The sequence below is a fragment of the Aquarana catesbeiana genome, linkage group LG10, assembly GCF_042186555.1.
Source record: "Aquarana catesbeiana isolate 2022-GZ linkage group LG10, ASM4218655v1, whole genome shotgun sequence".
Lineage (NCBI taxonomy): Eukaryota > Metazoa > Chordata > Amphibia > Anura > Ranidae > Aquarana > Aquarana catesbeiana.
In genome coordinates, this window is record NC_133333.1 from 254,701,407 (window position 1) to 254,728,881 (window position 27,475).

Below are 27,475 nucleotides of genomic sequence, written 5' to 3' on the forward strand. Positions count from 1 at the left end.
ACACATGTGGTATCCCCGTACTCAGGAGAAGCAACAGAATTTATTTTGGGGTGTAATTTCACATATTCCCATGACATGTTTGAGCAATATGTCATTTAGTGACAACTTTGTGCAAAAAAAAAAATTTGTCTCTTTCCCGAAACCTGTGTCACAATATAAAATATTCCATGGACTCGACATGCCTGTCAGCAAATAGCTTGGGGTGTCTACTTTCCAAAATGGGGTCATTTGGGGGGGTTTTGAACTGTCCTGGCATTTTATGCACAACATTTAGAAGCTTATGTCACACATCACCCACTCTTCTAACCACTTGAAGACAAAGCCCTTTCTGACACTTTTTGTTTACATGAAAAATTTATTTTTTTTTTGCAAGAAAATTACTTTGAACCCCCAAACATTATATATTTGTTTAAAGCAAATGCCCTACAGAATAAAATGGTGGGTGTTTCATTTTTTTTTTTTTCACACAGTATTTGAGCAGCGCTTTTTTAAACGCATTTTTTGAGGAAAAAACACACTTTTTAAAATTTTATTGCACTAAAACACACTATATTGCCCAAATGTTTGATGAAATAAAAAAGATGATCTTAGGCTGAATACATGGATACCAAACATGACATGCTTTAAAATTGCGCACAAACGTGCAGTGGCAACAAAATAAATACATTTTTAAAAGCCATTAAAAGCCTTTACAGGTTACCACTTTAGATTTACAGAGAAGGTCTACTGCTAAAATTACTGCCCTCGATCTGACGTTCGTGGTGACACCTCACATGCATGGTGCAATTGCTGTCTACATTTGACGCCAGACCTACGTTTGCGTTTGCCTTAGCACAAGACCTGCGTTTGCCTTAGAAGAGAAGGGGGGGACAGGGGTGCTTTTTTTTTTTTTTTTTCTTTATTATTTTTTTATCTTATTTTTAAACTGTTCCTTTCATTTTTTTTTTTTATTATTTTTATTGTTATCTCAGGGAATGTAAATATCCCCTATGATAGCAATAGGTAGTGACAGGTACTCTTTTTTGAAAAAATTGGGGTCTATTAGACCCTAGATCTCTCCTCTGCCCTCAAAGCATCTGATGACACCAAGATCGGTGTGATAAAATGCTTTCCCAATTTCCCAATGGCGCTGTTTACATCCGGAGAAATCTAAGTCATCGAATGCTCGTAGCTTCCGGTTTCTTAGGCCATAGAGATGTTTGGAGCCACTCTGGTCTCTGATCAGCTCTATGGTCAGCTGGCTGAATCACCGGCTGCACTCTCAGGTTCCCTGTTGAGACAGGAGAGCCAGAGAAAAACACGGAAGACGTTGGGGGGGGGGGCATTCCCTCCCACTGCTTGTAAAAGCAGTCTAGAGGCTAATTAGCCGCTAGGATTGCTTTTACATGAAAGCCGACCGCTGGCTGAAAAGAATGATACCAAGATGATACCTAAACCTGCAGGCATTATTCTGGTATAACCACTCAAATTCGTGAATGGCGTACCTGAAGACAAAAAAATGGTTAACAATAAAACACAGTAAACGGTAAAGTATAAAAAATTGCATACCTGAAAAGCAAACATGATAAAACATAATAACAATAAAACATTGCAGAATAGAATACAGTAAAAAAGAGCAGAACAATAGAGAGAGAATAGAGAGAGAGAGAACAATAAAAAGACAACTATTTTTTTTTTTTTTATATATATTTTTGTGTTTTTTTTTTTTTTTTTTTTTTTTTTTTTTACACTTTTTTTGTAACTGTAACTTTTATAACTGTAACTGGTTCTGGGTTCGGGTCTCTCAAAATGCGATGGCATCTTGGGAGAACCTGTGAAAGTGTGTCCTAGTCTGTGCAATGCTGTACCCTACGCTAATACTCAAATAGTGAATGGCAGCGTTCAAAACATTCACCAATGCAAAGACCAGGATTGTCAGGACAAGAGGGACAATAATAGCGGGTGTCACGCCTATATCCGCGCTTGCTGCAGACATAACATCTTTTTTGGGGGGGTTCGTTGAGTAGGGGTACTCGGGAGGACATAAAGAAAATGCCTCTCATGCAGCCGACTGCATTTGGTTGGGGATGTGAATGGGGGAAGTACGGGCCCTGCAGAAGTGGTGGGTTCCCAATTAGGATTGGCGAATGCAGCAGGAAGGGCACTATGGGCACGACGGGCCTGTGTTTGTCTTTTTGGTGGCAGCGGGACACTACTTGTGCTTGCCACCTCACCAGCTTGAACTGCACTTATGGGACTCGCCACGTCACCAAGTGTTACTGCAGTGCTGGTTTGACTACGACCGGGGTGTACTAGGCCGCTGGCGCTTGCCAGTTCACCAAAACGCTACCAAAAAAACTGTTAGCGATCGCAGGGATCAGGCCTGACTCTGCGAATGCTGCAGTTATATGTTTAGTGTTTTGTAAGTGACAGTGATCGATCGATACTGCACTTGGGTGGGCTGGGCCGGGCGGAGGGGCAAAACGCAGGTGCTAGCAGGTATCTGGGCTGATCCCGCTAACACTGCGTTTTTGGGAACCCTAAACTGCTGGGGACGCTAGTATAGATCTGATCGGATCAGATATTGATCCGTTCAGATACTATACCACTAAGGGAGGCGTATGCTGCGTGCGTGGGTGTTAGCGGTACTGGCGCTAATCTGACGCTGCCTGGGGCGACGCATATCACCGCCGGGCGATCAGGGGGCTAAACCTTTATTCGGTAATAAACGGCGGGTTCCCTGACACTATAAAAAATAAACGAATTAACCAGCGTCACCCGTAACAGTTATACGGTGATCAGTGGTGAAAGGGTTAACTAGGGGGCAATCAAGGGGTTAAAACATTTATTCGGTAGTATATGGGGGTCCCTGTCGCTATAAAACGCTGACGGTGAACCTAAATATTTAGTTCCCTAACTAGCGTCACCAGCGACACTAATACAGCGATCAGAAAAATGATCGCTTAGTGACACTGGCGACGGGGGGTGATCAAGGGGTTAAAACTTTATTAGGGGGGGTTAGGGGGGTATCCTAGACCTAAAGGGGGGTAATACTCACTGCCCTACCACTTCTAACTGTCACTAACTGACACCAATACAGTAATCAGAAAAAAAAAAAAAAAAAACCTGCTTGGTGTCAGTTTGTGACGGGGGGGGGGGGATTGGGGGGGGATCGGGGGGGGTGGGGGATGGGGGTGTTTTGTGTGCCTGGCGTGTTCTACTGTGTGTGTGTAGTGTGTTTGGTGCACTCACATTCCAGTCTTCTCTCCTCGGCCCGGAACGGAAAATGCCGAGCCGAGGAGAGATGACATCATTTCCTCTGCCTCTGTGTACAATACAGAGGCAGGGAAATGATCCCATTGGCTGGGAGCGATCGCGAGGGGGGGGGCCACGAATGGATGGCCTCCCCCTCACCACCGATCGCCGGGGAGGATTTGACGACCGCCACAGGCATCGGGGGGGGTCCGATCGGACCCCCCACCCGCGGGCAGGCAAGGACGTACCTGTAAGCCCTTTTGCCTGCCCGTGCCGCTCTGCCGACGTACATCGTCGTGCGGCGGTCGGCAACTGGTTAACAATAAATTTTTTTTTTTTTTTTAAAGCGCCCCTGTCCCCGTGAGCTCGCACGCAGAAGCGAACGCATACGTAAGTCCCGCACACATATGAAAACGGTGTTCAAACCACACATGTGAGGTATCGCCGCGAACGTTGGAGCGAGAGCAATCATTTCATCACTAGACCTCCTCTGTATCTCAAAACATGTAACCAGTGAAAAAATTTCAAGCGTCGCCTATGGGGATTTTTAAGTACCCAACATTGGCGCCATTCCACGAGCGTGTGCAATTTTGAAGCGTGACATGTTAGGTATCTATTTACTCGGCGTAACTTCATTTTTCACAATATGCAAAAACATTGGGCTAACTTTACTGTTTTAATTTTTTTTAATAAAAACACAAAACTTTTTTTTTGCAACAACCGCCATTATATTCTCTAGAGTCTTTGCTAAAAAAAAAAAAAAAAAAAAAACATATATAATGTTTGGGGGTTCTATGTAATTTTCTAGCAAAAAAATGATTTTTTACATGTAGGAGAGAAATGTCAGAATTGGCCTGGTAGGGAAGTGGTTAATGTCTAAACTGCTGGCAACAAAAGTGAGGCCCTCCTCAGCTGTAAACAGACCCTGGAAATGTTGTAATGTTACACTGAACACCTCCATGGCCCTTCACTTTAGTTTAATAATTAAAAAAAAATTCCTCCTCCTCAGAGATTTGCTACTAATGCCAACATGGCTGCCACAACCAAGATGGCGCCCGTTGTCCACCGTCCACGTCAAACCCGCAGCCAGGCTCCTTTCCTGCGGGCTGGTAGACCAGAGCAGGGATAGATGTATCCTGTAAGAGGATAACATTCCCGGTACAGCGGCCGAGATAGCGGAGATTTCAACATACAGTTTGCCACAACCAAGATGGCGGTCAGCGGCCGGACGCCCTGTGGGACTCCTGAAGGTCACCTGGCAGGAGATCTCGCGAGATCCAATATCGGGCTGTAGACTGGAGCTCCTGTGGCACTATTTCCGGGTCATGTGACCCGGACACACGCTGCGTTGTACGTCCGGACGCTGGCGCGGAGGGGCGGGTCCCAGCGGCGTACAGGAGGAGCGGGAAAGCGCGGAGCGTCTCCTGTCTTTTCCTCAGACAGAGAGAGAGAGAGATGGATCCCCGGATGTTCCCCGCCCGGTCCGGAGCCGTCCTGAAGGTCCGCCCGGGGAAGAGCCGATCACAGCGGGCTCGGCATATCGGAGCGAAGAGAAGGAAGAAGATGAGCGGCCCGGAGAGTTCCGAGTCCCGGCCATCCACCTCCCAGGAGAGCCCGACCCCCTCCATGTCCGCCGTGCTGGCCGAGGAGGGAGTGTGTGTCCTGCTACTGGGCCCCGGACAGGTGTGTCTCCCCCGGAGGAGGACTACATGTCCCAGCGTCCCACCCTGACTACAAGTCCCAGGATCCCCCCCTCCCTGACTACAAGTCCCAGCGTCCCCCCCTCCCTGACTACAAGTCCCAGCGTCCCCCCCTCCCTGACTACAAGTCCCAGCGTCCCCCCCTCCCTGACTACAAGTCCCAGCGTCCCCCCCTCCCTGACTACAAGTCCCAGCGTCCCACCCTCCCTGACTACAAGTCCCAGCGTCCCCCCCTCCCTGACTACAAGTCCCAGCGTCCCCCCCTCCCTGACTACAAGTCCCAGCGTCCCCCCCTCCCTGACTACAAGTCCCAGCGTCCCCCCCTCCCTGACTACAAGTCCCAGCGTCCCCCCCCTCCCTGACTACAAGTCCCAGCGTCCCCCCCCTCCCTGACTACAAGTCCCAGCGTCCCCCCCCTCCCTGACTACAAGTCCCAGCGTCCCCCCCCTCCCTGACTACAAGTCCCAGCGTCCCCCCCCTCCCTGACTACAAGTCCCAGCGTCCCCCCCCTCCCTGACTACAAGTCCCAGCGTCCCCCCCTCCCTGACTACAAGTCCCAGCGTCCCCCCCTCCCTGACTACAAGTCCCAGCGTCCCCCCCTCCCTGACTACAAGTCCCAGCGTCCCCCCCTCCCTGACTACAAGTCCCAGCGTCCCCCCCTCCCTGACTACAAGTCCCAGCGTCCCCCCCTCCCTGACTACAAGTCCCAGCGTCCCCCCCTCCCTGACTACAAGTCCCAGCGTCCCCCCCTCCCTGACTACAAGTCCCAGCGTCCCCCCCTCCCTGACTACAAGTCCCAGCGTCCCCCCCTCCCTGACTACAAGTCCCAGCGTCCCCCCCTCCCTGACTACAAGTCCCAGCGTCCCCCCCTCCCTGACTACAAGTCCCAGCGTCCCCCCCTCCCTGACTACAAGTCCCAGCGTCCCCCCCTCCCTGACTACAAGTCCCAGCGTCCCCCCCTCCCTGACTACAAGTCCCAGCGTCCCCCCCTCCCTGACTACAAGTCCCAGCGTCCCCCCCTCCCTGACTACAAGTCCCAGCGTCCCCCCCTCCCTGACTACGAGTCCCAGCGTCCCCCCCTCCCTGACTACGAGTCCCAGCGTCCCCCCCTCCCTGACTACGAGTCCCAGCGTCCCCCCCTCCCTGACTACGAGTCCCAGCGTCCCCCCCTCCCTGACTACGAGTCCCAGCGTCCCCCCCTCCCTGACTACGAGTCCCAGCGTCCCCCCCTCCCTGACTACGAGTCCCAGCGTCCCCCCCTCCCTGACTACGAGTCCCAGCGTCCCCCCCTCCCTGACTACGAGTCCCAGCGTCCCCCCCTCCCTGACTACGAGTCCCAGCGTCCCCCCCTCCCTGACTACGAGTCCCAGCGTCCCCCCCTCCCTGACTACGAGTCCCAGCGTCCCCCCCTCCCTGACTACGAGTCCCAGCGTCCCCCCCTCCCTGACTACGAGTCCCAGCGTCCCCCCCTCCCTGACTACGAGTCCCAGCGTCCCCCCCTCCCTGACTACGAGTCCCAGCGTCCCCCCCTCCCTGACTACGAGTCCCAGCGTCCCCCCCTCCCTGACTACGAGTCCCAGCGTCCCCCCCTCCCTGACTACGAGTCCCAGCGTCCCCCCCTCCCTGACTACGAGTCCCAGCGTCCCCCCCTCCCTGACTACGAGTCCCAGCGTCCCCCCCTCCCTGACTACGAGTCCCAGCGTCCCCCCCTCCCTGACTACGAGTCCCAGCGTCCCCCCCTCCCTGACTACGAGTCCCAGCGTCCCCCCCTCCCTGACTACGAGTCCCAGCGTCCCCCCCTCCCTGACTACGAGTCCCAGCGTCCCCCCCTCCCTGACTACGAGTCCCAGCGTCCCCCCCTCCCTGACTACGAGTCCCAGCGTCCCCCCCTCCCTGACTACGAGTCCCAGCGTCCCCCCCTCCCTGACTACGAGTCCCAGCGTCCCCCCCTCCCTGACTACGAGTCCCAGCGTCCCCCCCTCCCTGACTACGAGTCCCAGCGTCCCCCCCTCCCTGACTACGAGTCCCAGCGTCCCCCCCTCCCTGACTACGAGTCCCAGCGTCCCCCCCTCCCTGACTACGAGTCCCAGCGTCCCCCCCTCCCTGACTACGAGTCCCAGCGTCCCCCCCTCCCTGACTACGAGTCCCAGCGTCCCCCCCTCCCTGACTACGAGTCCCAGCGTCCCCCCCTCCCTGACTACGAGTCCCAGCGTCCCCCCCTCCCTGACTACGAGTCCCAGCGTCCCCCCCTCCCTGACTACGAGTCCCAGCGTCCCCCCCTCCCTGACTACGAGTCCCAGCGTCCCCCCCTCCCTGACTACGAGTCCCAGCGTCCCCCCCTCCCTGACTACGAGTCCCAGCGTCCCCCCCTCCCTGACTACGAGTCCCAGCGTCCCCCCCTCCCTGACTACGAGTCCCAGCGTCCCCCCCTCCCTGACTACGAGTCCCAGCGTCCCCCCCTCCCTGACTACGAGTCCCAGCGTCCCCCCCTCCCTGACTACGAGTCCCAGCGTCCCCCCCTCCCTGACTACGAGTCCCAGCGTCCCCCCCTCCCTGACTACGAGTCCCAGCGTCCCCCCCTCCCTGACTACGAGTCCCAGCGTCCCCCCCTCCCTGACTACGAGTCCCAGCGTCCCCCCCTCCCTGACTACGAGTCCCAGCGTCCCCCCCTCCCTGACTACGAGTCCCAGCGTCCCCCCCTCCCTGACTACGAGTCCCAGCGTCCCCCCCTCCCTGACTACGAGTCCCAGCGTCCCCCCCTCCCTGACTACGAGTCCCAGCGTCCCCCCCTCCCTGACTACGAGTCCCAGCGTCCCCCCCTCCCTGACTACGAGTCCCAGCGTCCCCCCCTCCCTGACTACGAGTCCCAGCGTCCCCCCCTCCCTGACTACGAGTCCCAGCGTCCCCCCCTCCCTGACTACGAGTCCCAGCGTCCCCCCCTCCCTGACTACGAGTCCCAGCGTCCCCCCCTCCCTGACTACGAGTCCCAGCGTCCCCCCCTCCCTGACTACGAGTCCCAGCGTCCCCCCCTCCCTGACTACGAGTCCCAGCGTCCCCCCCTCCCTGACTACGAGTCCCAGCGTCCCCCCCTCCCTGACTACGAGTCCCAGCGTCCCCCCCTCCCTGACTACGAGTCCCAGCGTCCCCCCCTCCCTGACTACGAGTCCCAGCGTCCCCCCCTCCCTGACTACGAGTCCCAGCGTCCCCCCCTCCCTGACTACGAGTCCCAGCGTCCCCCCCTCCCTGACTACGAGTCCCAGCGTCCCCCCCTCCCTGACTACGAGTCCCAGCGTCCCCCCCTCCCTGACTACGAGTCCCAGCGTCCCCCCCTCCCTGACTACGAGTCCCAGCGTCCCCCCCTCCCTGACTACGAGTCCCAGCGTCCCCCCCTCCCTGACTACGAGTCCCAGCGTCCCCCCCTCCCTGACTACGAGTCCCAGCGTCCCCCCCTCCCTGACTACGAGTCCCAGCGTCCCCCCCTCCCTGACTACGAGTCCCAGCGTCCCCCCCTCCCTGACTACGAGTCCCAGCGTCCCCCCCTCCCTGACTACGAGTCCCAGCGTCCCCCCCTCCCTGACTACGAGTCCCAGCGTCCCCCCCTCCCTGACTACGAGTCCCAGCGTCCCCCCCTCCCTGACTACGAGTCCCAGCGTCCCCCCCTCCCTGACTACGAGTCCCAGCGTCCCCCCCTCCCTGACTACGAGTCCCAGCGTCCCCCCCTCCCTGACTACGAGTCCCAGCGTCCCCCCCTCCCTGACTACGAGTCCCAGCGTCCCCCCCTCCCTGACTACGAGTCCCAGCGTCCCCCCCTCCCTGACTACGAGTCCCAGCGTCCCCCCCTCCCTGACTACGAGTCCCAGCGTCCCCCCCTCCCTGACTACGAGTCCCAGCGTCCCCCCCTCCCTGACTACGAGTCCCAGCGTCCCCCCCTCCCTGACTACGAGTCCCAGCGTCCCCCCCTCCCTGACTACGAGTCCCAGCGTCCCCCCCTCCCTGACTACGAGTCCCAGCGTCCCCCCCTCCCTGACTACGAGTCCCAGCGTCCCCCCCTCCCTGACTACGAGTCCCAGCGTCCCCCCCTCCCTGACTACGAGTCCCAGCGTCCCCCCCTCCCTGACTACGAGTCCCAGCGTCCCCCCCCTCCCTGACTACGAGTCCCAGCGTCCCCCCCTCCCTGACTACGAGTCCCAGCGTCCCCCCCTCCCTGACTACGAGTCCCAGCGTCCCCCCCTCCCTGACTACGAGTCCCAGCGTCCCCCCCTCCCTGACTACGAGTCCCAGCGTCCCCCCCTCCCTGACTACGAGTCCCAGCGTCCCCCCCTCCCTGACTACGAGTCCCAGCGTCCCCCCCTCCCTGACTACGAGTCCCAGCGTCCCCCCCTCCCTGACTACGAGTCCCAGCGTCCCCCCCTCCCTGACTACGAGTCCCAGCGTCCCCCCCTCCCTGACTACGAGTCCCAGCGTCCCCCCCTCCCTGACTACGAGTCCCAGCGTCCCCCCCTCCCTGACTACGAGTCCCAGCGTCCCCCCCTCCCTGACTACGAGTCCCAGCGTCCCCCCCTCCCTGACTACGAGTCCCAGCGTCCCCCCCTCCCTGACTACGAGTCCCAGCGTCCCCCCCTCCCTGACTACGAGTCCCAGCGTCCCCCCCTCCCTGACTACGAGTCCCAGCGTCCCCCCCTCCCTGACTACGAGTCCCAGCGTCCCCCCCTCCCTGACTACGAGTCCCAGCGTCCCCCCCTCCCTGACTACGAGTCCCAGCGTCCCCCCCTCCCTGACTACGAGTCCCAGCGTCCCCCCCTCCCTGACTACGAGTCCCAGCGTCCCCCCCTCCCTGACTACGAGTCCCAGCGTCCCCCCCTCCCTGACTACGAGTCCCAGCGTCCCCCCCTCCCTGACTACGAGTCCCAGCGTCCCCCCCTCCCTGACTACGAGTCCCAGCGTCCCCCCCTCCCTGACTACGAGTCCCAGCGTCCCCCCCTCCCTGACTACGAGTCCCAGCGTCCCCCCCTCCCTGACTACGAGTCCCAGCGTCCCCCCCTCCCTGACTACGAGTCCCAGCGTCCCCCCCTCCCTGACTACGAGTCCCAGCGTCCCCCCCTCCCTGACTACGAGTCCCAGCGTCCCCCCCTCCCTGACTACGAGTCCCAGCGTCCCCCCCTCCCTGACTACGAGTCCCAGCGTCCCCCCCTCCCTGACTACGAGTCCCAGCGTCCCCCCCTCCCTGACTACGAGTCCCAGCGTCCCCCCCTCCCTGACTACGAGTCCCAGCGTCCCCCCCTCCCTGACTACGAGTCCCAGCGTCCCCCCCTCCCTGACTACGAGTCCCAGCGTCCCCCCCTCCCTGACTACGAGTCCCAGCGTCCCCCCCTCCCTGACTACGAGTCCCAGCGTCCCCCCCTCCCTGACTACGAGTCCCAGCGTCCCCCCCTCCCTGACTACGAGTCCCAGCGTCCCCCCCTCCCTGACTACGAGTCCCAGCGTCCCCCCCTCCCTGACTACGAGTCCCAGCGTCCCCCCCTCCCTGACTACGAGTCCCAGCGTCCCCCCCTCCCTGACTACGAGTCCCAGCGTCCCCCCCTCCCTGACTACGAGTCCCAGCGTCCCCCCCTCCCTGACTACGAGTCCCAGCGTCCCCCCCTCCCTGACTACGAGTCCCAGCGTCCCCCCCTCCCTGACTACGAGTCCCAGCGTCCCCCCCTCCCTGACTACGAGTCCCAGCGTCCCCCCCTCCCTGACTACGAGTCCCAGCGTCCCCCCCTCCCTGACTACGAGTCCCAGCGTCCCCCCCTCCCTGACTACGAGTCCCAGCGTCCCCCCCTCCCTGACTACGAGTCCCAGCGTCCCCCCCTCCCTGACTACGAGTCCCAGCGTCCCCCCCTCCCTGACTACGAGTCCCAGCGTCCCCCCCTCCCTGACTACGAGTCCCAGCGTCCCCCCCTCCCTGACTACGAGTCCCAGCGTCCCCCCCTCCCTGACTACGAGTCCCAGCGTCCCCCCCTCCCTGACTACGAGTCCCAGCGTCCCCCCCTCCCTGACTACGAGTCCCAGCGTCCCCCCCTCCCTGACTACGAGTCCCAGCGTCCCCCCCTCCCTGACTACGAGTCCCAGCGTCCCCCCCTCCCTGACTACGAGTCCCAGCGTCCCCCCCTCCCTGACTACGAGTCCCAGCGTCCCCCCCCTCCCTGACTACGAGTCCCAGCGTCCCCCCCTCCCTGACTACGAGTCCCAGCGTCCCCCCCTCCCTGACTACGAGTCCCAGCGTCCCCCCCTCCCTGACTACGAGTCCCAGCGTCCCCCCCTCCCTGACTACGAGTCCCAGCGTCCCCCCCTCCCTGACTACGAGTCCCAGCGTCCCCCCCCTCCCTGACTACGAGTCCCAGCGTCCCCCCCCTCCCTGACTACGAGTCCCAGCGTCCCCCCCCTCCCTGACTACGAGTCCCAGCGTCCCCCCCCTCCCTGACTACGAGTCCCAGCGTCCCCCCCCTCCCTGACTACGAGTCCCAGCGTCCCCCCCCTCCCTGACTACGAGTCCCAGCGTCCCCCCCCTCCCTGACTACGAGTCCCAGCGTCCCCCCCCTCCCTGACTACGAGTCCCAGCGTCCCCCCCCTCCCTGACTACGAGTCCCAGCGTCCCCCCCCTCCCTGACTACGAGTCCCAGCGTCCCCCCCCTCCCTGACTACGAGTCCCAGCGTCCCCCCCTCCCTGACTACGAGTCCCAGCGTCCCCCCCCTCCCTGACTACGAGTCCCAGCGTCCCCCCCCTCCCTGACTACGAGTCCCAGCGTCCCCCCCCTCCCTGACTACGAGTCCCAGCGTCCCCCCCCTCCCTGACTACGAGTCCCAGCGTCCCCCCCCTCCCTGACTACGAGTCCCAGCGTCCCCCCCCTCCCTGACTACGAGTCCCAGCGTCCCCCCCCTCCCTGACTACGAGTCCCAGCGTCCCCCCCCTCCCTGACTACGAGTCCCAGCGTCCCCCCCCTCCCTGACTACGAGTCCCAGCGTCCCCCCCCTCCCTGACTACGAGTCCCAGCGTCCCCCCCCTCCCTGACTACGAGTCCCAGCGTCCCCCCCCTCCCTGACTACGAGTCCCAGCGTCCCCCCCCTCCCTGACTACGAGTCCCAGCGTCCCCCCCCTCCCTGACTACGAGTCCCAGCGTCCCCCCCCTCCCTGACTACGAGTCCCAGCGTCCCCCCCCTCCCTGACTACGAGTCCCAGCGTCCCCCCCCTCCCTGACTACGAGTCCCAGCGTCCCCCCCCTCCCTGACTACGAGTCCCAGCGTCCCCCCCCTCCCTGACTACGAGTCCCAGCGTCCCCCCCCTCCCTGACTACGAGTCCCAGCGTCCCCCCCCTCCCTGACTACGAGTCCCAGCGTCCCCCCCCTCCCTGACTACGAGTCCCAGCGTCCCCCCCCTCCCTGACTACGAGTCCCAGCGTCCCCCCCCTCCCTGACTACGAGTCCCAGCGTCCCCCCCCTCCCTGACTACGAGTCCCAGCGTCCCCCCCCTCCCTGACTACGAGTCCCAGCGTCCCCCCCCTCCCTGACTACGAGTCCCAGCGTCCCCCCCCTCCCTGACTACGAGTCCCAGCGTCCCCCCCCTCCCTGACTACGAGTCCCAGCGTCCCCCCCCTCCCTGACTACGAGTCCCAGCGTCCCCCCCCTCCCTGACTACGAGTCCCAGCGTCCCCCCCCTCCCTGACTACGAGTCCCAGCGTCCCCCCCCTCCCTGACTACGAGTCCCAGCGTCCCCCCCCTCCCTGACTACGAGTCCCAGCGTCCCCCCCCTCCCTGACTACGAGTCCCAGCGTCCCCCCCCTCCCTGACTACGAGTCCCAGCGTCCCCCCCCTCCCTGACTACGAGTCCCAGCGTCCCCCCCCTCCCTGACTACGAGTCCCAGCGTCCCCCCCCTCCCTGACTACGAGTCCCAGCGTCCCCCCCCTCCCTGACTACGAGTCCCAGCGTCCCCCCCCTCCCTGACTACGAGTCCCAGCGTCCCCCCCCTCCCTGACTACGAGTCCCAGCGTCCCCCCCCTCCCTGACTACGAGTCCCAGCGTCCCCCCCCTCCCTGACTACGAGTCCCAGCGTCCCCCCCCTCCCTGACTACGAGTCCCAGCGTCCCCCCCCTCCCTGACTACGAGTCCCAGCGTCCCCCCCCTCCCTGACTACGAGTCCCAGCGTCCCCCCCCTCCCTGACTACGAGTCCCAGCGTCCCCCCCCTCCCTGACTACGAGTCCCAGCGTCCCCCCCCTCCCTGACTACGAGTCCCAGCGTCCCCCCCCTCCCTGACTACGAGTCCCAGCGTCCCCCCCCTCCCTGACTACGAGTCCCAGCGTCCCCCCCCTCCCTGACTACGAGTCCCAGCGTCCCCCCCCTCCCTGACTACGAGTCCCAGCGTCCCCCCCCTCCCTGACTACGAGTCCCAGCGTCCCCCCCCTCCCTGACTACGAGTCCCAGCGTCCCCCCCCTCCCTGACTACGAGTCCCAGCGTCCCCCCCCTCCCTGACTACGAGTCCCAGCGTCCCCCCCCTCCCTGACTACGAGTCCCAGCGTCCCCCCCCTCCCTGACTACGAGTCCCAGCGTCCCCCCCCTCCCTGACTACGAGTCCCAGCGTCCCCCCCCTCCCTGACTACGAGTCCCAGCGTCCCCCCCCTCCCTGACTACGAGTCCCAGCGTCCCCCCCCTCCCTGACTACGAGTCCCAGCGTCCCCCCCCTCCCTGACTACGAGTCCCAGCGTCCCCCCCCTCCCTGACTACGAGTCCCAGCGTCCCCCCCCTCCCTGACTACGAGTCCCAGCGTCCCCCCCCTCCCTGACTACGAGTCCCAGCGTCCCCCCCCTCCCTGACTACGAGTCCCAGCGTCCCCCCCCTCCCTGACTACGAGTCCCAGCGTCCCCCCCCTCCCTGACTACGAGTCCCAGCGTCCCCCCCCTCCCTGACTACGAGTCCCAGCGTCCCCCCCCTCCCTGACTACGAGTCCCAGCGTCCCCCCCCTCCCTGACTACGAGTCCCAGCGTCCCCCCCCTCCCTGACTACGAGTCCCAGCGTCCCCCCCCTCCCTGACTACGAGTCCCAGCGTCCCCCCCCTCCCTGACTACGAGTCCCAGCGTCCCCCCCCTCCCTGACTACGAGTCCCAGCGTCCCCCCCCTCCCTGACTACGAGTCCCAGCGTCCCCCCCCTCCCTGACTACGAGTCCCAGCGTCCCCCCCCTCCCTGACTACGAGTCCCAGCGTCCCCCCCCTCCCTGACTACGAGTCCCAGCGTCCCCCCCCTCCCTGACTACGAGTCCCAGCGTCCCCCCCCTCCCTGACTACGAGTCCCAGCGTCCCCCCCCTCCCTGACTACGAGTCCCAGCGTCCCCCCCCTCCCTGACTACGAGTCCCAGCGTCCCCCCCTCCCTCACCCTGACTACGAGTCCCAGCGTCCCCCCCTCCCTCACCCTGACTACGAGTCAATATGGGGGGGGGGGGTGTAATAGTACTGATGGCAGCAATTACTGAATTCACTAATGTCACGGGGTGGTGCTTATTATTGCATCCACTGACACCAAAGCTGGTGGTTATTATTGTGTCCATTGATGACAAAGCTGGGGGTTGTTATTGCTTTGACACCAATGCTGGGGCTTATTGCGTCCACTGATGCCAATGATGGGAGATAATGCTGGGGCTTATTGCGTCCACTGGTGACATGAGTAGGGGTTATTGTTGCGCCCACTGACACAAATGCCGCAGGTGTTTATTGGGTCAGCTGACACCAGTGCTGGGGGCCTATTGTTGTGTTTATTGACAACATGATTGGAGGTTGTTATTGTGTCCACTGACACCAATACTGATGGGTTACTATGAACAATATAGGGGACATTAGTACTTCACATATTTCAAGTAATAGGAAGTGCTGTATAAGCCGTCTTTTTAAAAAAAAATTTTCTCAGCTTTATTTTTTCCCTTTCAGACGTTGTCACGGGTGGATCCTGAGAGATCTCGGCATGTTGGGCTACATTGGCAAGTTGCAGCAGTTTGAGCAGATCATTCCTCTTAACAGCTTCGTGCCTTACGAGGTCAGTATAGAGATCCTGGTAAATAAAACTTTGCACTCTCTCCCCCTGTTCTGTCCTAGAGCACTTTTTTTTTTTTTTTTTTTTTTTTTTTTTTTTTAAGCCCTGCCCCATATCTTACTCTTTTCTTTACTCTCTCCCACATCTCTCGCTTTCTTTTTTCGTTCTGTCTTTCTCTTTCTCTCACAATTCAGACAGAAGTAGAGCAGTGTCAGCACATTATGTCATTCTGGTGATAAATGAGATAAGTAGATGCAATTTATTCTGGGCTGATCAAAGAAAAGATTCCTCCATCCATACAAGTGAGGTGGATGGAGGAATCTTCCCCGCTGTACCATTGTATTCTGACGGCGGGGACGACGACTTCCCTGTCAGAATACATTGATCAGAGGCTGCTGATTAACAATCGCTTTCCTACATTCCCCTTTGACAGAGGTCAATCGTTCAAGCAGGAATGGCCATAGATTGAAATTCAGCTGGACCCTACTGAACCGGCCAAATGTTAATCCATCTATGGCCAGCTTGAGTGTCATTACCTAAACTTGATGCAATTCAGTGTTTTGAACTGGCAGACATCTCAAGATGGAATGCACAAATGAGAGGATTTGATTTTCTGTCCATCCAGTTCTGAGATTAACACCGCCCCGCCCCCCCCGCCCCCCCCCCCCCCCCCCCACACTGTACAGCCTGTCCAGTGACTTGACTTATCTCTGCTGTAGTTGCTTAACCAGTTCCCACCAAGACCAATTCTGACATTTTTCTCCTACATCAGGGATATGCAATTAGCGGACCTCCAGCTGTTACAGAACTACAAGTCCCATGAGGCATAGCAAGACACCCAGAGGCAGAGCATGTTGGGACTTGTAGTTTTGCAACAGCTGGAGGTCCGCTAATTGCATATCCCTGTCCTACATGATGAAATCAGTATTTTCTTTGCTAGAAAATTACTTGGAACCCCCCTAAACAAAATGAAAAAGTGTGTGTATGTGTGTATGTATGTATAGATAGAGTATGTAGCAGAGACCCTAGAGAAAAAAAAAAGGGTGATGCAGTTTTTTTTTTTGTGTCACGGTATTTGAGCTGAGTAAATAGATGCCAAACATGTCACACTTTTAAATTGCGTACACCCACGGAGTGGCGCCAAACTGCGATACCTAAAAATCTTGATTCACGAAAAAAGCCTTTACAGGTTACCAGTTTAGTGTTGGGAGGTCTAGAGCTAAAATGATTGCTCTGACATTTGCGGCGATACCTTATGTGTGGTATGATCACAATTTTACATGTAAGCATGGGGGGAGAGGGCGATTGAAATTTTTTTTCCCAACTTTTTTTGTTTCTTTTTTTACACGGTCTTAAATTTTTATTTTTTTTAACCACTTCAGCCCTGGGCCATTTGGCTGCCTAAGGACCAGAGGACTTTTTCCAATTTGGCACTGCGTCGCTTTAACTGCTAATTGCGCGGTCATGCAATGCTTTACCCAAACGAAATTTGCGTCCTTTTCTTCCCACAAATAGAGCTTTCTTTTGATGTTATTTGATCACCTCTGCCGTTTTTATTTTTTGCGCTATAAACGGAAAAAGACCGAACATTTTGAAAAAAAAAAATGATATTTTCTACTTTTTGTTATAAAAAAAAATCCAATAACCTCAATTTTAGTCATACATTTAGGCCAAAATTTATTTGGCCACATGTCTTTGGTAATAAAAATGTCAATAAGCGTATATTTATTGGTTTGCGCAAAAGTTATAGTGTCTACAAGATAGGGTGCATTTTCTGGAATTTACACAGCTTTTAGTTTGACTGCCTATGTCATTTCTTGAGGTGCTAAAATGGCAGGGCAGTACAAAACCCCCCCAAATGACCCCATTTTGGAAAGTAGACACCCCAAGCTATTTGCTGAGAGGCATGGTGAGTATTTTGCAGCTCTCATTTGTTTTTGAAAATGAAGAAAGACAAGAAAAAACATTTTCAAAACTTTGTGACAAAGTGAGGTCTGCAAAATACTCACTATACCTCTCAGCAAATAGCTTGGGGTGTTTACTTTCCAAATGGAGTCATTTGGGGGGGATTTTGTGCCATCTGGGCATTCCATGGCCTCCGAAACTGTGATAGGCAGTGAAGAGTGAAATCAAAAATTTACGCCCTTAGAAAGCCTGAAGGCGGTGCTTGGTTTTCGGGGCCCCGTGCGCGGCTAGGCTCCCAAAAAGTCTCACACGTGGTATCCCCGTACTCAGGAGAAGCAGCTGAATGTATTTTGGGGTGTAATTTCACATATCCCCATGGCATGTTTGAGCAATATATCATTTAGTGACAACTTTGTGCAAAAAAAAAAAAAAAAAAAAAATTTGTCTTTTTCCCCCAACTTGTGTCACAATATAAAATATTCCATGGACTCGACATGCCTCTCAGCAAATAGCTTGGGGTGTCTACTTTACAAAATGGGGTCATTTGGGGGGGTTTTGAACAGTCCTGGCATTTTATGCACAACATTTAGAAGCTTATGTCACACATCACCCACTCTTCTAACCACTTGAAGACAAAGCCCTTTCTGACACTTTTTGTTTACATGAAAAAATTATTTTTTTTGCAAGAAAATTACTTTGAACCCCCAAACATTATATATTTTTTTAAAGCAAATGCCCCACAGATTAAAATGGTGGGTGTTTCATTTTTTTTTTTTTCACACAGTATTTGCGCGGCGATTTTTCAAACGCATTTTTTGGGGAAAAAACACACTTTTTTTAATTTTAATGCACTAAAACACACTATATTGCCCAAATGTTTGATGAAATAAAAAAGATGATCTTAGGCCGAGTACATGGATACCAAACATGACATGCTTTAAAATTGCGCACAAACGTGCAGTGGCAACAAAATAAATACATTTTTAAAAGCCTTTACAGGTTACCACTTTAGATTTACAGAGGAGGTCTACTGCTAAAATTACTGCCCTCGATCTGACGTTCTCGGTGATACCTCATATGCATGGTGCAATTGCTGTCTACATTTGACGCCAGACCGACGATTGCGTTATTTTCTTATTTTTAAACTGTTCCTTTCATATATTTTTTTTTTTTTTTTAATCGTTTTTATTGTTATCTCAGGGAATGTAAATATCCCCTATGATAGCAATATGTAGTGATAGGTACTCTTTTTTTGAAAAAATTGGGGTCTATTAGACCCTAGATCTCTCCTCTGCCCTCAAAGCATCTGACCACACCAAGATCGGTGTGATAAAATGCTTTCCCAATTTCCCAATGGCGCTGTTTACATCTGGCGAAATCTAAGTCATGAAATGCTCGTAGCTTCCGGTTTCTTAGGCCATAGAGATGTTTGGAGCCACTCTGGTCTCTGATCAGCTCTATGGTCAGCTGGCTGAATCACCGGCTGCATTCTCAGGTTCCCTGTTGAGACAGGAGAGCCAGAGAAAAACACGGAAGACGGTTGGGGTTGTAAAAGCAGTCTAGAGGGTAATTAGCTGCTAGGATTGCTTTTACATGAAAGCCGACCGCTGGCTGGGCTGAAAAGAATACTACCAAGATGATGCCTAAACCTGCAGGCATCATTCTGGTATAACCACTCAGAGTCAGTAAAAAAGAGCAGAACAATAGAGAGAGCACAATAAAACAACTATTTTTTATATATATATAAATAATTTTTTTTTTTTTTGTAACTAACTTTTATAACTGTAACCGGTTCCAGGTTCGGGTCTCTCAAAATGCGATGGCATCTTGGGAGACCCTGTGAAAGTCTGCCTAGTCTGTGCAATGCTGTACCCTACGCTAATACTCAACTAGTGAATGGTAGCGTTCAAAACATTCACCAATGCAAAGACCAGGATTGTCAGGATAGGAGGGACAATAATAGCGGGTGTCACGCCTATATCCGCGCTTGCTGCAGACACAACATCTTTTTTGGGGGGTTTGTTGGGTAGGGGTACTCGGGAGGACATAAAGAAAATGCCTCTCATGCAGCTGACTGCATTTGGTTGGGGATGTGAATGGGGGAAGTACGGGTGCTGCAGAAGTGGTGGGTTCCCAATTAGGATTGGCGAATGCAGCAGGAAGGGCACTATGGGCACGACGGGCCTGTGTTTGTCTTCTTGGTGGCAGCGGGACACTACTTGTGCTTGCCACCTCACCAGCTTGAACTGCACTTATGGGACTCGCCACGTCACCAAGTGTTACTGCAGTGCTGGTTTGACCTCGATCGGGGTGTACTAGGCCGCTGGTGCTTGCCAGTTCACCAAAACGCTACCAAAAAAAAACTGTTAGCGATCGCAGGGATCAGGCCTGACTCTGCGAACGCTGCAGTTATGTGTTTAGTGTTTTGTAAGTGACAGTGATCGATCGATACTGCACTTGGGTGGGCTGGGCTGGGCGGAGGGGCAAAACGCAGGTGCTAGCAGGTATCTGGGCTGATCCCGCTAACACTACGTTTTTGGGAACCCTAAACTGCTTTGGACGCTAGTATAGATCTGATCGGATCAGATACTATACCACTAAGGGAGGTGTACGCTGCGTGCGTGGGTGTTAGCGGTACTGGCGCTAATCTGACGCTGCCTGGGGCTGGTGCTTGCCAGTTCACCAAAATGCTACCAAAAAAACTGTTAGCGATCGCAGGGATCAGGCCTGACTCTGCGAACGCAGCAGTTATGCGTTTAGTGTTTTGTAAGTGACAGTGATCGATCGATACTGCACTTGGGTGGGCTGGGCTGGGCCAGGCGGAGGGGCAAAACGCAGGTGCTAGCAGGTATCTGGGCTGATCCCGCTAACACTGCGTTTTTGGGAACCCTAAACTGCTGGGGACGCTAGTATAGATCTGATCGGATCAGATATTGATCCGTTCAGATACTATACCACTAAGGGAGGCGTATGCTGCGTGCGTGGGTGTTAGCGGTACTGGCGCTAATCTGACGCTGCCTGGGGCGACGCATATCACCGCCGGGCGATCAGGGGGCTAAACCTTTACCGTTATACGGTGATCAGTGGTGAAAGGGTTAACTATGGGGCAATCAAGGGGTTAAAACATTTATTAGATAGTATATGGGGGTCCCTGTCGCTATAAAACGCTGACGGCGAACGTAAATATTTACGTCCCTAACTAGCGTCACCAGCGACACTAATACAGCGATCAGAAAAATGATCGCTTAGTGACACTGGTGACGGGGGGTGATCAAGGGGTTAAAACTTTGTTAGGGGGGTACCCTAGACCTAAAGGGGGCCTAACACTAACTGTCCCACCACAGTAACTGTCACAAACTGACACCATGCAGTAATCAGAAAAAAAAAAAAAACAGCTTGGTGTCAGTTTGTGACGGGGGGGGGGGGGTGATTGGGGGGGGATCGGGGGTGTTTTGTGTGCCTGGCATGTTCTACTGTGTGTGTGTGTTTGGTGCACTCACATTGAAGTCTTCTCTCCTCGGCGCCGGAACGGAAAATACCGAGCCGAGGAGAGATGACATCATTTCCTTTGCTGCTGTTTAGCATACAGCAGCAGAGGAATGATCTGATTTGGCCGGCGGCGATCGCGAGGGGGGGGCCACGAATGGATGGTCTCCCCCTCACCTCTGATCGCCGCTGGTCAAAAGCGGACCGCCTCGCCCACCCGCGGGAGGCAAATCACGTGTATGTACGTGATTCTGCCTACCCGTGCCGCCTTGCCGACGTACATCCCCCGGTGATCCTCGCACAGACGCTAGTCTGTGACTGCCTGGGGTTTGGTGAGTTGGGACAGAGGGGAAAACTATCTGCATGGCTAGTCATAAGAGTCAAATGCCCGTTTGGGCTCCTTGTTTTATTACTCCAGGAGAGGAGAGTGAAAACATTGGGCGGCCAGTAATTGGTTACATTGACCAATTGTTCTTGTCTCACCAGGTATTATTCGGGGAATTAACATGGAGAAAAAGGGTCTACCACATCCTTACACCCATCCCTCCAGCTGCTCTGCGATTGGTGAATTGCCTGCAAATTGGAAACATATCTATACCCCACAGCATCTTCAGGAACCAGGTATTGTCTCTTTTCAATCAAGAGTGAAATAAGAAACCTGGGGGGTGGTCTTGGCACCAGCTTAACTATTTCCAGGCCTTGGGACATACCGGTTTGTCATCGGGGCAAATGGTTATACCCGGATCTGCAGCCATGCTCCAGGTGTCACCATTTGCATCTAGTGTTGGGCCTTCATATAAAAGTGAACAAAGTGGCTCTACAGCCGCCCTCCCAGCACCGTAGTTCCTGGGCACTGTTCTCTGGGAAGCCTGGGTCTGCTACAAACTGTCGGGCTGGCTGCTGACTGAGGAGGAGGAACCTCCATCCCCCACTTTTGTTTTTTTTTTTTTTTAGGAATAAAAAAACCAACAAAAAATGCTAAACATGTCATACTTGCCTGCTCTGTGCAATAGCATTGCACAGATCAGACTGATCCTCCTCCCCCTGGGGTCCCCTGCTGATGCTCTAGGCTCCTCCCACCCTCTTGCTATGGGGGCACTCGTGTGAGCTCGCCCAGCTCTCTCCTTACTGGCTGTAATTGAGATCAGCAGGAGCTGAACACAGAATGTTTTTTATCCTAATGCAGAGATTGCATTAGGGTATAAAAACCTTCTATTTTTAGAACCACACAGATCCTAAAAGAATTGAGCTCTGTCATTTCAAGGCCGTTCCTAATTTTTGGGGGTTTTGGTAGATCATAAGCTCAATAGTAGCATGCAATGCCAAGCTGCGTTTTCCAAAGCAAGCAAAGTCCTTTTTTGTATAAGGGGTATGGACACCAGAGAGAGATAATGTTGCCCCCCTGTACAGATCATAAATAAGACCTCATCTGGAATATGTAGTTCAGTTTTGGGCACCAGTTCATAAAAAGGATATCTGGAAACTGGAGAAAGTGCAGAGAAGGGCAACCAAACTGATAAGAGGCATGGAGGAGCTCAGCTATGAGGAAAGATTAGAGGAACTGAATTTATTCTCTTGAGAAGAGGAGATTAAGGGGGGATATGATCTCCATGTATAAATACATAAGGGGTCCATATAGTGAACTTGGTGTTGAGTTATTCACTTTAAGCTCATCACAGAGGACAAGGGGGACACTCTTTACGTCTAGAGGGAAAGAGGTTTAAGCTCCAAATATGGAAAGGTTTCTTCACAGTAAGAGATGTGAAAATGTGGAATAGACCAGAGGTGGTTTTGGCCAACTCAGTAGATTGCTTTAAGAAAGGCCTGGATTCTTTCCTAAATGTACATATTATTGGGTACTGACATTTATAGGTAAAGCTGATCCAGGGAAAATCTGATTACCTCCTGGGGGGATTGGGGAGAAATTTGTTCTCCTGCTGTAGCAAATTGGATCATGCTTTTAGGGGTGGTTGTTTTTTTTGTTTTTTTTATTTGTTTTTTTGCCTTCCTCTGGATCAACTGTGGGTATAGGATTGTATAATTTTATTTTCCCTTCTATTGTTTGAATTGGATTGGACTTGTGTCTTTTTTTTTTTTTTTTACCAGAGTAACTATGTAAAAACATTTTTAAAGCACCCATCTCCCCATGCTCACGTGCACATGTATACATGTAGGTTCCACATGCATATGTGTACACAGTGATTTCACCACACTTGAGGTATCAATGTGAATGTCAGAGGGATTATCATTCTTCTTATTTTTTGTAATTAGAATAACATACATGTAAGGCTCGGTTCACGCTCCTGTGATTTAGGATCCGACGTGAGACCCCCAAGCCGTATAACATGTGAAATCCAATGTTAGTCAATGAGATTAGCCTTAATTAGCACTACTGAAGTCGCTCTGACTTTAGAAAAGGTTCCTGTACTACTTTAGGACAACTTCTATCTGACTTGTGCCCTTAGTGACTTGTGCCGCTAAGTCGGATCCTCATCTTGATTGATGTGATCTGGATCTGACATTACAGGAAGATTACACAGGTATTCCCTGCTTCGAAGTCTCCAGGCAAAGTGGCACTAAGTCGTATGAACCAAGCCTAAGCGTAACATACATGAAATAGAAAATGGCAGCACAAGGTGCAGAAACGTGCAAACATGACCATATATGGCGTAACCTTTGTCAGTCTGGTAAGGTGCATCACCTAGGTAGATCCAAGAGCTATGAAAATGAGGGAATGTGGTCAGCCTCCCCAATTCCTGTCTAATACAACAATGCATGTAATATACTTGAACTTAGGCAGCACAGTGGTGTAGTGGTTAGCACTCTCGCCTAGCAGCAAAAAGGGTCGCTGGTCCGAATCCCAATCACGACACTGCCTGGAGTTTGCATGTTCTCCCTGTGCCTGCGTGGGTTTCCTCCGGGTACTCCGGTTTCCTCCCACACTACAAAGACATGCTGGTAGGTTAATTGGCTTCTGTCTACAAATTGGCCCCAGTATATGAATGTGAGTTAGGGACCTTAGATTGTAAGCTCCTTCAGGGTAGGGACCGGTGTGAATGTACAATGTATATGTAAAGCGCTGCGTAAATTGACGGCGCTATATAAGTACCTTAATAAATAATAACTTATTGTGACAAAAAGTATTCAGTATATTGTAAAGACAAGGTGGAGGATAGACCGAGTATAATGTTTTACGTTGGCATATTGGTTCACCTGTACAATGAAACATGCACCAAGAATTCCTGGGGTCTGTTGAGCCCTGAATATTTTTCGATGATGGGAAGAATATATCCCAATAAGCCTGGAGTAAAGTGCAGTGCCATAATGTATGGAATTTTAAAAAAACATATTTTTTAGAGGAAGCATGTGATAGCTGTAGTATAATTGTTTTTTTTTTGGTCATCAGTAATATTTGTGCTGAAATCTTTTTCCCACTGTAGCAAATAACCGGAAAACAGACTTGCGATGTTTAGGGCTTTATACATTTACAGGAGACATCTTGTAGATTGCGTTCTTTTGAGGCAAAGTCACATTCAACCGAGTTCAAATCCTTAAATGAATGGATGTGTTTTGGGAGAGCGAAGTAAACGAGCGTGTCTCCATTTATCCCTGATTGAGATTCTTCTGCAATCCATGGTCTCCTCTAAGGGAATTATCATAGAGTGCATAGTAATGTAATATAGTAAAAGTGCAGTCAGGTGACTATCATGACATTGATGGTGTAGTTCACTCATCTCCAAACTGTGGCCCAGGGGCCAGATTCAGCCCTTTGCTGCTTGCTTCCTCCCGCTGACATCCACGATGGGGGGAGGGTGCGCAGGTTGTTCTTCCCGTTGACGCTCGGGAGGGGGGGCAGCCTTGTTCTTCCCGCTGATGCCCGGGAGGGGGGGTGCTTTGTTCTTCCTGCTGACGACCACTATGGGGGGCACCTTGTTCTCCCGCCAACGCCCCCATTGGGGGGGTGCCCTGTTCTGCCCGCTAGTGCACATGATGATGGGGGGGGGGTACCTCGTCCTTCCCGCCCTCAATGGGGCCTTTTCTACTCTCAGCCATAGTCTGGCCCCTCTAAAGTCTGAAGGACAGTAAAATGGCCCTTTTTGTTTAGAACGTTTGGAGAACCCTGATCTAATATAGAAGAAAAAAAAAAAAAAAGTAAGTATGACCAAGTAAAGGAATAATTGTTGTATGACCATTCCAAATGAGTATGGAAAGGGTCCCAGAGCAATACGAAGTAAGAGGCTTTGTTCATGTTTGAGGGTTGGCAGTGTTTTTCCGGAATCCATAGGAAAATGCTTGTGCTTTTTGGCAATCAGCCTGCCTGTGCTAGTTCCAGGGCGGGACCTTCAGCGACACCTACAGGTCAGATTAGTGTGCTGCTCAGGAATTGAAGAATGCCAGCTTTAGCCTGAGGCTTCTCACACAGGTATTTTGACAGCTTTCTCTGTAATAGTTGTCTTTCTGGAGCTGGACCCGTTACATCAGCTCCCTTTTTTTTATTGTTCAGTAGCCGCTTTAAGATTTCTTATCTAAGCATTTCTCTTCTCTCTTGTTTTCCAGCCTGGAATTAATGGGGAGATTCCCTACGTCACCTCAGACTATGACTTCACAATCTACGGCTCGGGGAAGATGAAGAGAAAGAAACACCTCAAACGCCGCCAACATCTCTAAGTTTTTTTTGTCAAATCCCCTTTTGTTTTATTAAATTATTTTTTGTTACGTTTCAGACTGTTTTTGAAAAAGCTTATATAACACTTAAAATAAAGAGCCCAAACAGCTGGCTCTTACCAAAAAAAAATATATGCAAAACGATAAAAAAAAAAAAAAAATCAGGCCTTCAGATTGCATCAGTGTTACAAATAGAGCAAATACAGTCAAGAAGGTGCACCCAGCCAATGTGCTCCAGGCTAATACGGTCAAGAAAGTGCACCCAGCCAATGTGTCCCACACTAGGAAGGCACACTCAGCCAGTGTTCCAGATTCTAATAGTCAACGAGGTGTCATTGTCTCAAACTAATACAGTCAAAGACTCACTCAACCAATGTGTCCCAGACGTACGGTCAAGGAAGGCGCACTTAACCAATGTGTCCCAGACGTACGGTCAAGGAAGGTGCTCTCAACCAATGTGTCCCAGACGTAGGGTCAAGGAAGGCGCGCTCAACCAATGTGTCCCAGACGTACGGTCAAGGAAGGCGCGCTCAACCAATGTGTCCCAGACGTACGGTCAAGGAAGGCGCGCTCAACCAATGTGTCCCAGACGTACGGTCAAGGAAGGCGCGCTCTCAACCAATGTGTCCCAGATGTACGGTCATGGAGGGCGCAGTCATCCCATGTGTCCCAGATTCTATCCCCGCCAAGGAAGGCACATTCATCCAACGTGTCCCAGACTAATAGTCATGGAGAGTGCACTTGTCCAATGTGTCCCAGATTCTATTCCAGTGAAGGAAAGCACACTCATCCAATATGTCCCAGACTAATACAGTTAAGAAGGCGCACTCAGCCAGTGTTCCAGATTCTTATACAGTTAACGAGGCACACTCATCCATTGTGTCCCAGACTAATACAGTCATAGAATGCGCACTCTTCCCATGTGTCCCAGAATAATATTCAAGGAAGGCGTCCTCCAATGTGCTCTAGACTTGGTGCATTGTAATAGTAATAACATAGAAGAGAAAGCAGTCATGGATTATGCAGTGTCCCTGCAATATGTCCATCGAACGCACTATCATCAAAGCAGTAAATGTCACAATCGCCTTTCAGATTTTTTCAGTTTACTGTGTATGTTTAAAAAATGTTTCATGTAATAAAGAAATGACCACAATAATACGACTTTCTACAATGTAGTTCCAAGAGTTATTAAACAAGGAAAACTGGAACAGAGCAGTGGTACGTGTATTTCATTTACCCGTTGTGTGACCTTTGCCTAAACAATAAGGGCCCTTTCACGCCAGAACGCAGTGCGGGGAAGCCTTGTTTTGTGCGCTTTTACCGCACCGTGTTCAAAACACATTGGGTGCTGCGATTGGATGTAGGTGTAATCCAAACGCAGCCTTACATTTAGAAACAAAAGATTATAAGTGATAATGTTCTAAACTTTAACAAATGTCAGAGAAACGTGGATCTTTATGGAGACGTCTGCTTCATGGACCGTGAATAAACATCTGAGGATGAAATCTCCAAGTGAACTAAATTCCACATCATTTTTCCATAATCGGATGCATGAAAACAGTGCATACCCAACATCGTATTTTCCTTCAAGGTGGTCGGCATCGCATCTTCTGATACTGAAGAATTTCTGGACACCATGGTCTATTTTATAGGCCAATTTGCTTTGCTGTAGATCAGAGGTCTCAAGACTTAACCAAAGGGCCAGTTTACTGTCCTTCAGGCTTTTGGGGAGCTGAAATGTGGTCGGTGTGAATAGAAAATGTTCCAGCATCCCTGGTAGTAAACACTGCCCTATCGCTGGTTTTAGCAGCAGGATCCGGTGCCCCATGGTTGGCTTCAATAGGAGGAATACCCCATGGTTGGCTTCAATAGGAGGAATACCCCATGGTTGGCATCAATGGGAGGAATAGTGCCCTGTTGTCAGTGGGAGGAAGAATGCCCTATCATTAGTCTTAGCAGGAGGAATAGTGCCCCATCTATGGTGTCGGTGAGGAGAAGTGTGCCCTATTAATGGTGTCAGTGGGAGGAGCGGTGCCTCATCATTGATGTCAGTAGGAGGAATAGTGTCCCAAGGGCCAGATAGAGACACGCAAAGGGCTGCAGTTTGTAGTCCACTGCTGTAGATGACAAATCCATATATGTTGTACCTCTTTCCACAAAATCCACATAATGTATGTGAATATGCGCAAGCTATTGGGTTCCATAGCAGCAGGAATAGGGAGGTGTTCCACAGAGGCAAATGGCACCCTAAAACACGGCGTAGGTTTTCAAATTTAGACGTGAAGGCTCTGTTCACATCTAGGTGTTGCTATTTTACAGGCGGTTTCATAGTTAAAAGGTCACCAATGTAAAATGCCTGTAATCTGCCAAAAAAGAAGCACATGTACTTTTTTGAGCGATGGTTGTTTTGTTTTAGACGACAAAACG

General features: G+C 53.4%; 1 protein-coding gene across 1 annotated transcript in view; it reads left to right on the top strand.

Moving 5' to 3' along the window:
- LOC141109927 (polynucleotide 5'-hydroxyl-kinase NOL9-like) overlaps positions 1-25,099 on the top strand; it is a gene marked incomplete at its 5' end in the record, with an annotated part of 75,194 nt that extends 50,095 nt beyond the window's left edge. Inside the window, 3 exons of the mRNA XM_073601180.1 lie at positions 14,890-14,995; positions 20,870-21,004; positions 24,941-25,099. Coding sequence (XP_073457281.1) covers positions 14,890-14,995; positions 20,870-21,004; positions 24,941-25,051 — 352 coding nt within the window. The remainder of the gene's footprint in view (positions 1-14,889; positions 14,996-20,869; positions 21,005-24,940) is intronic.
- Positions 25,100-27,475: the final 2,376 nt, after the last annotated feature.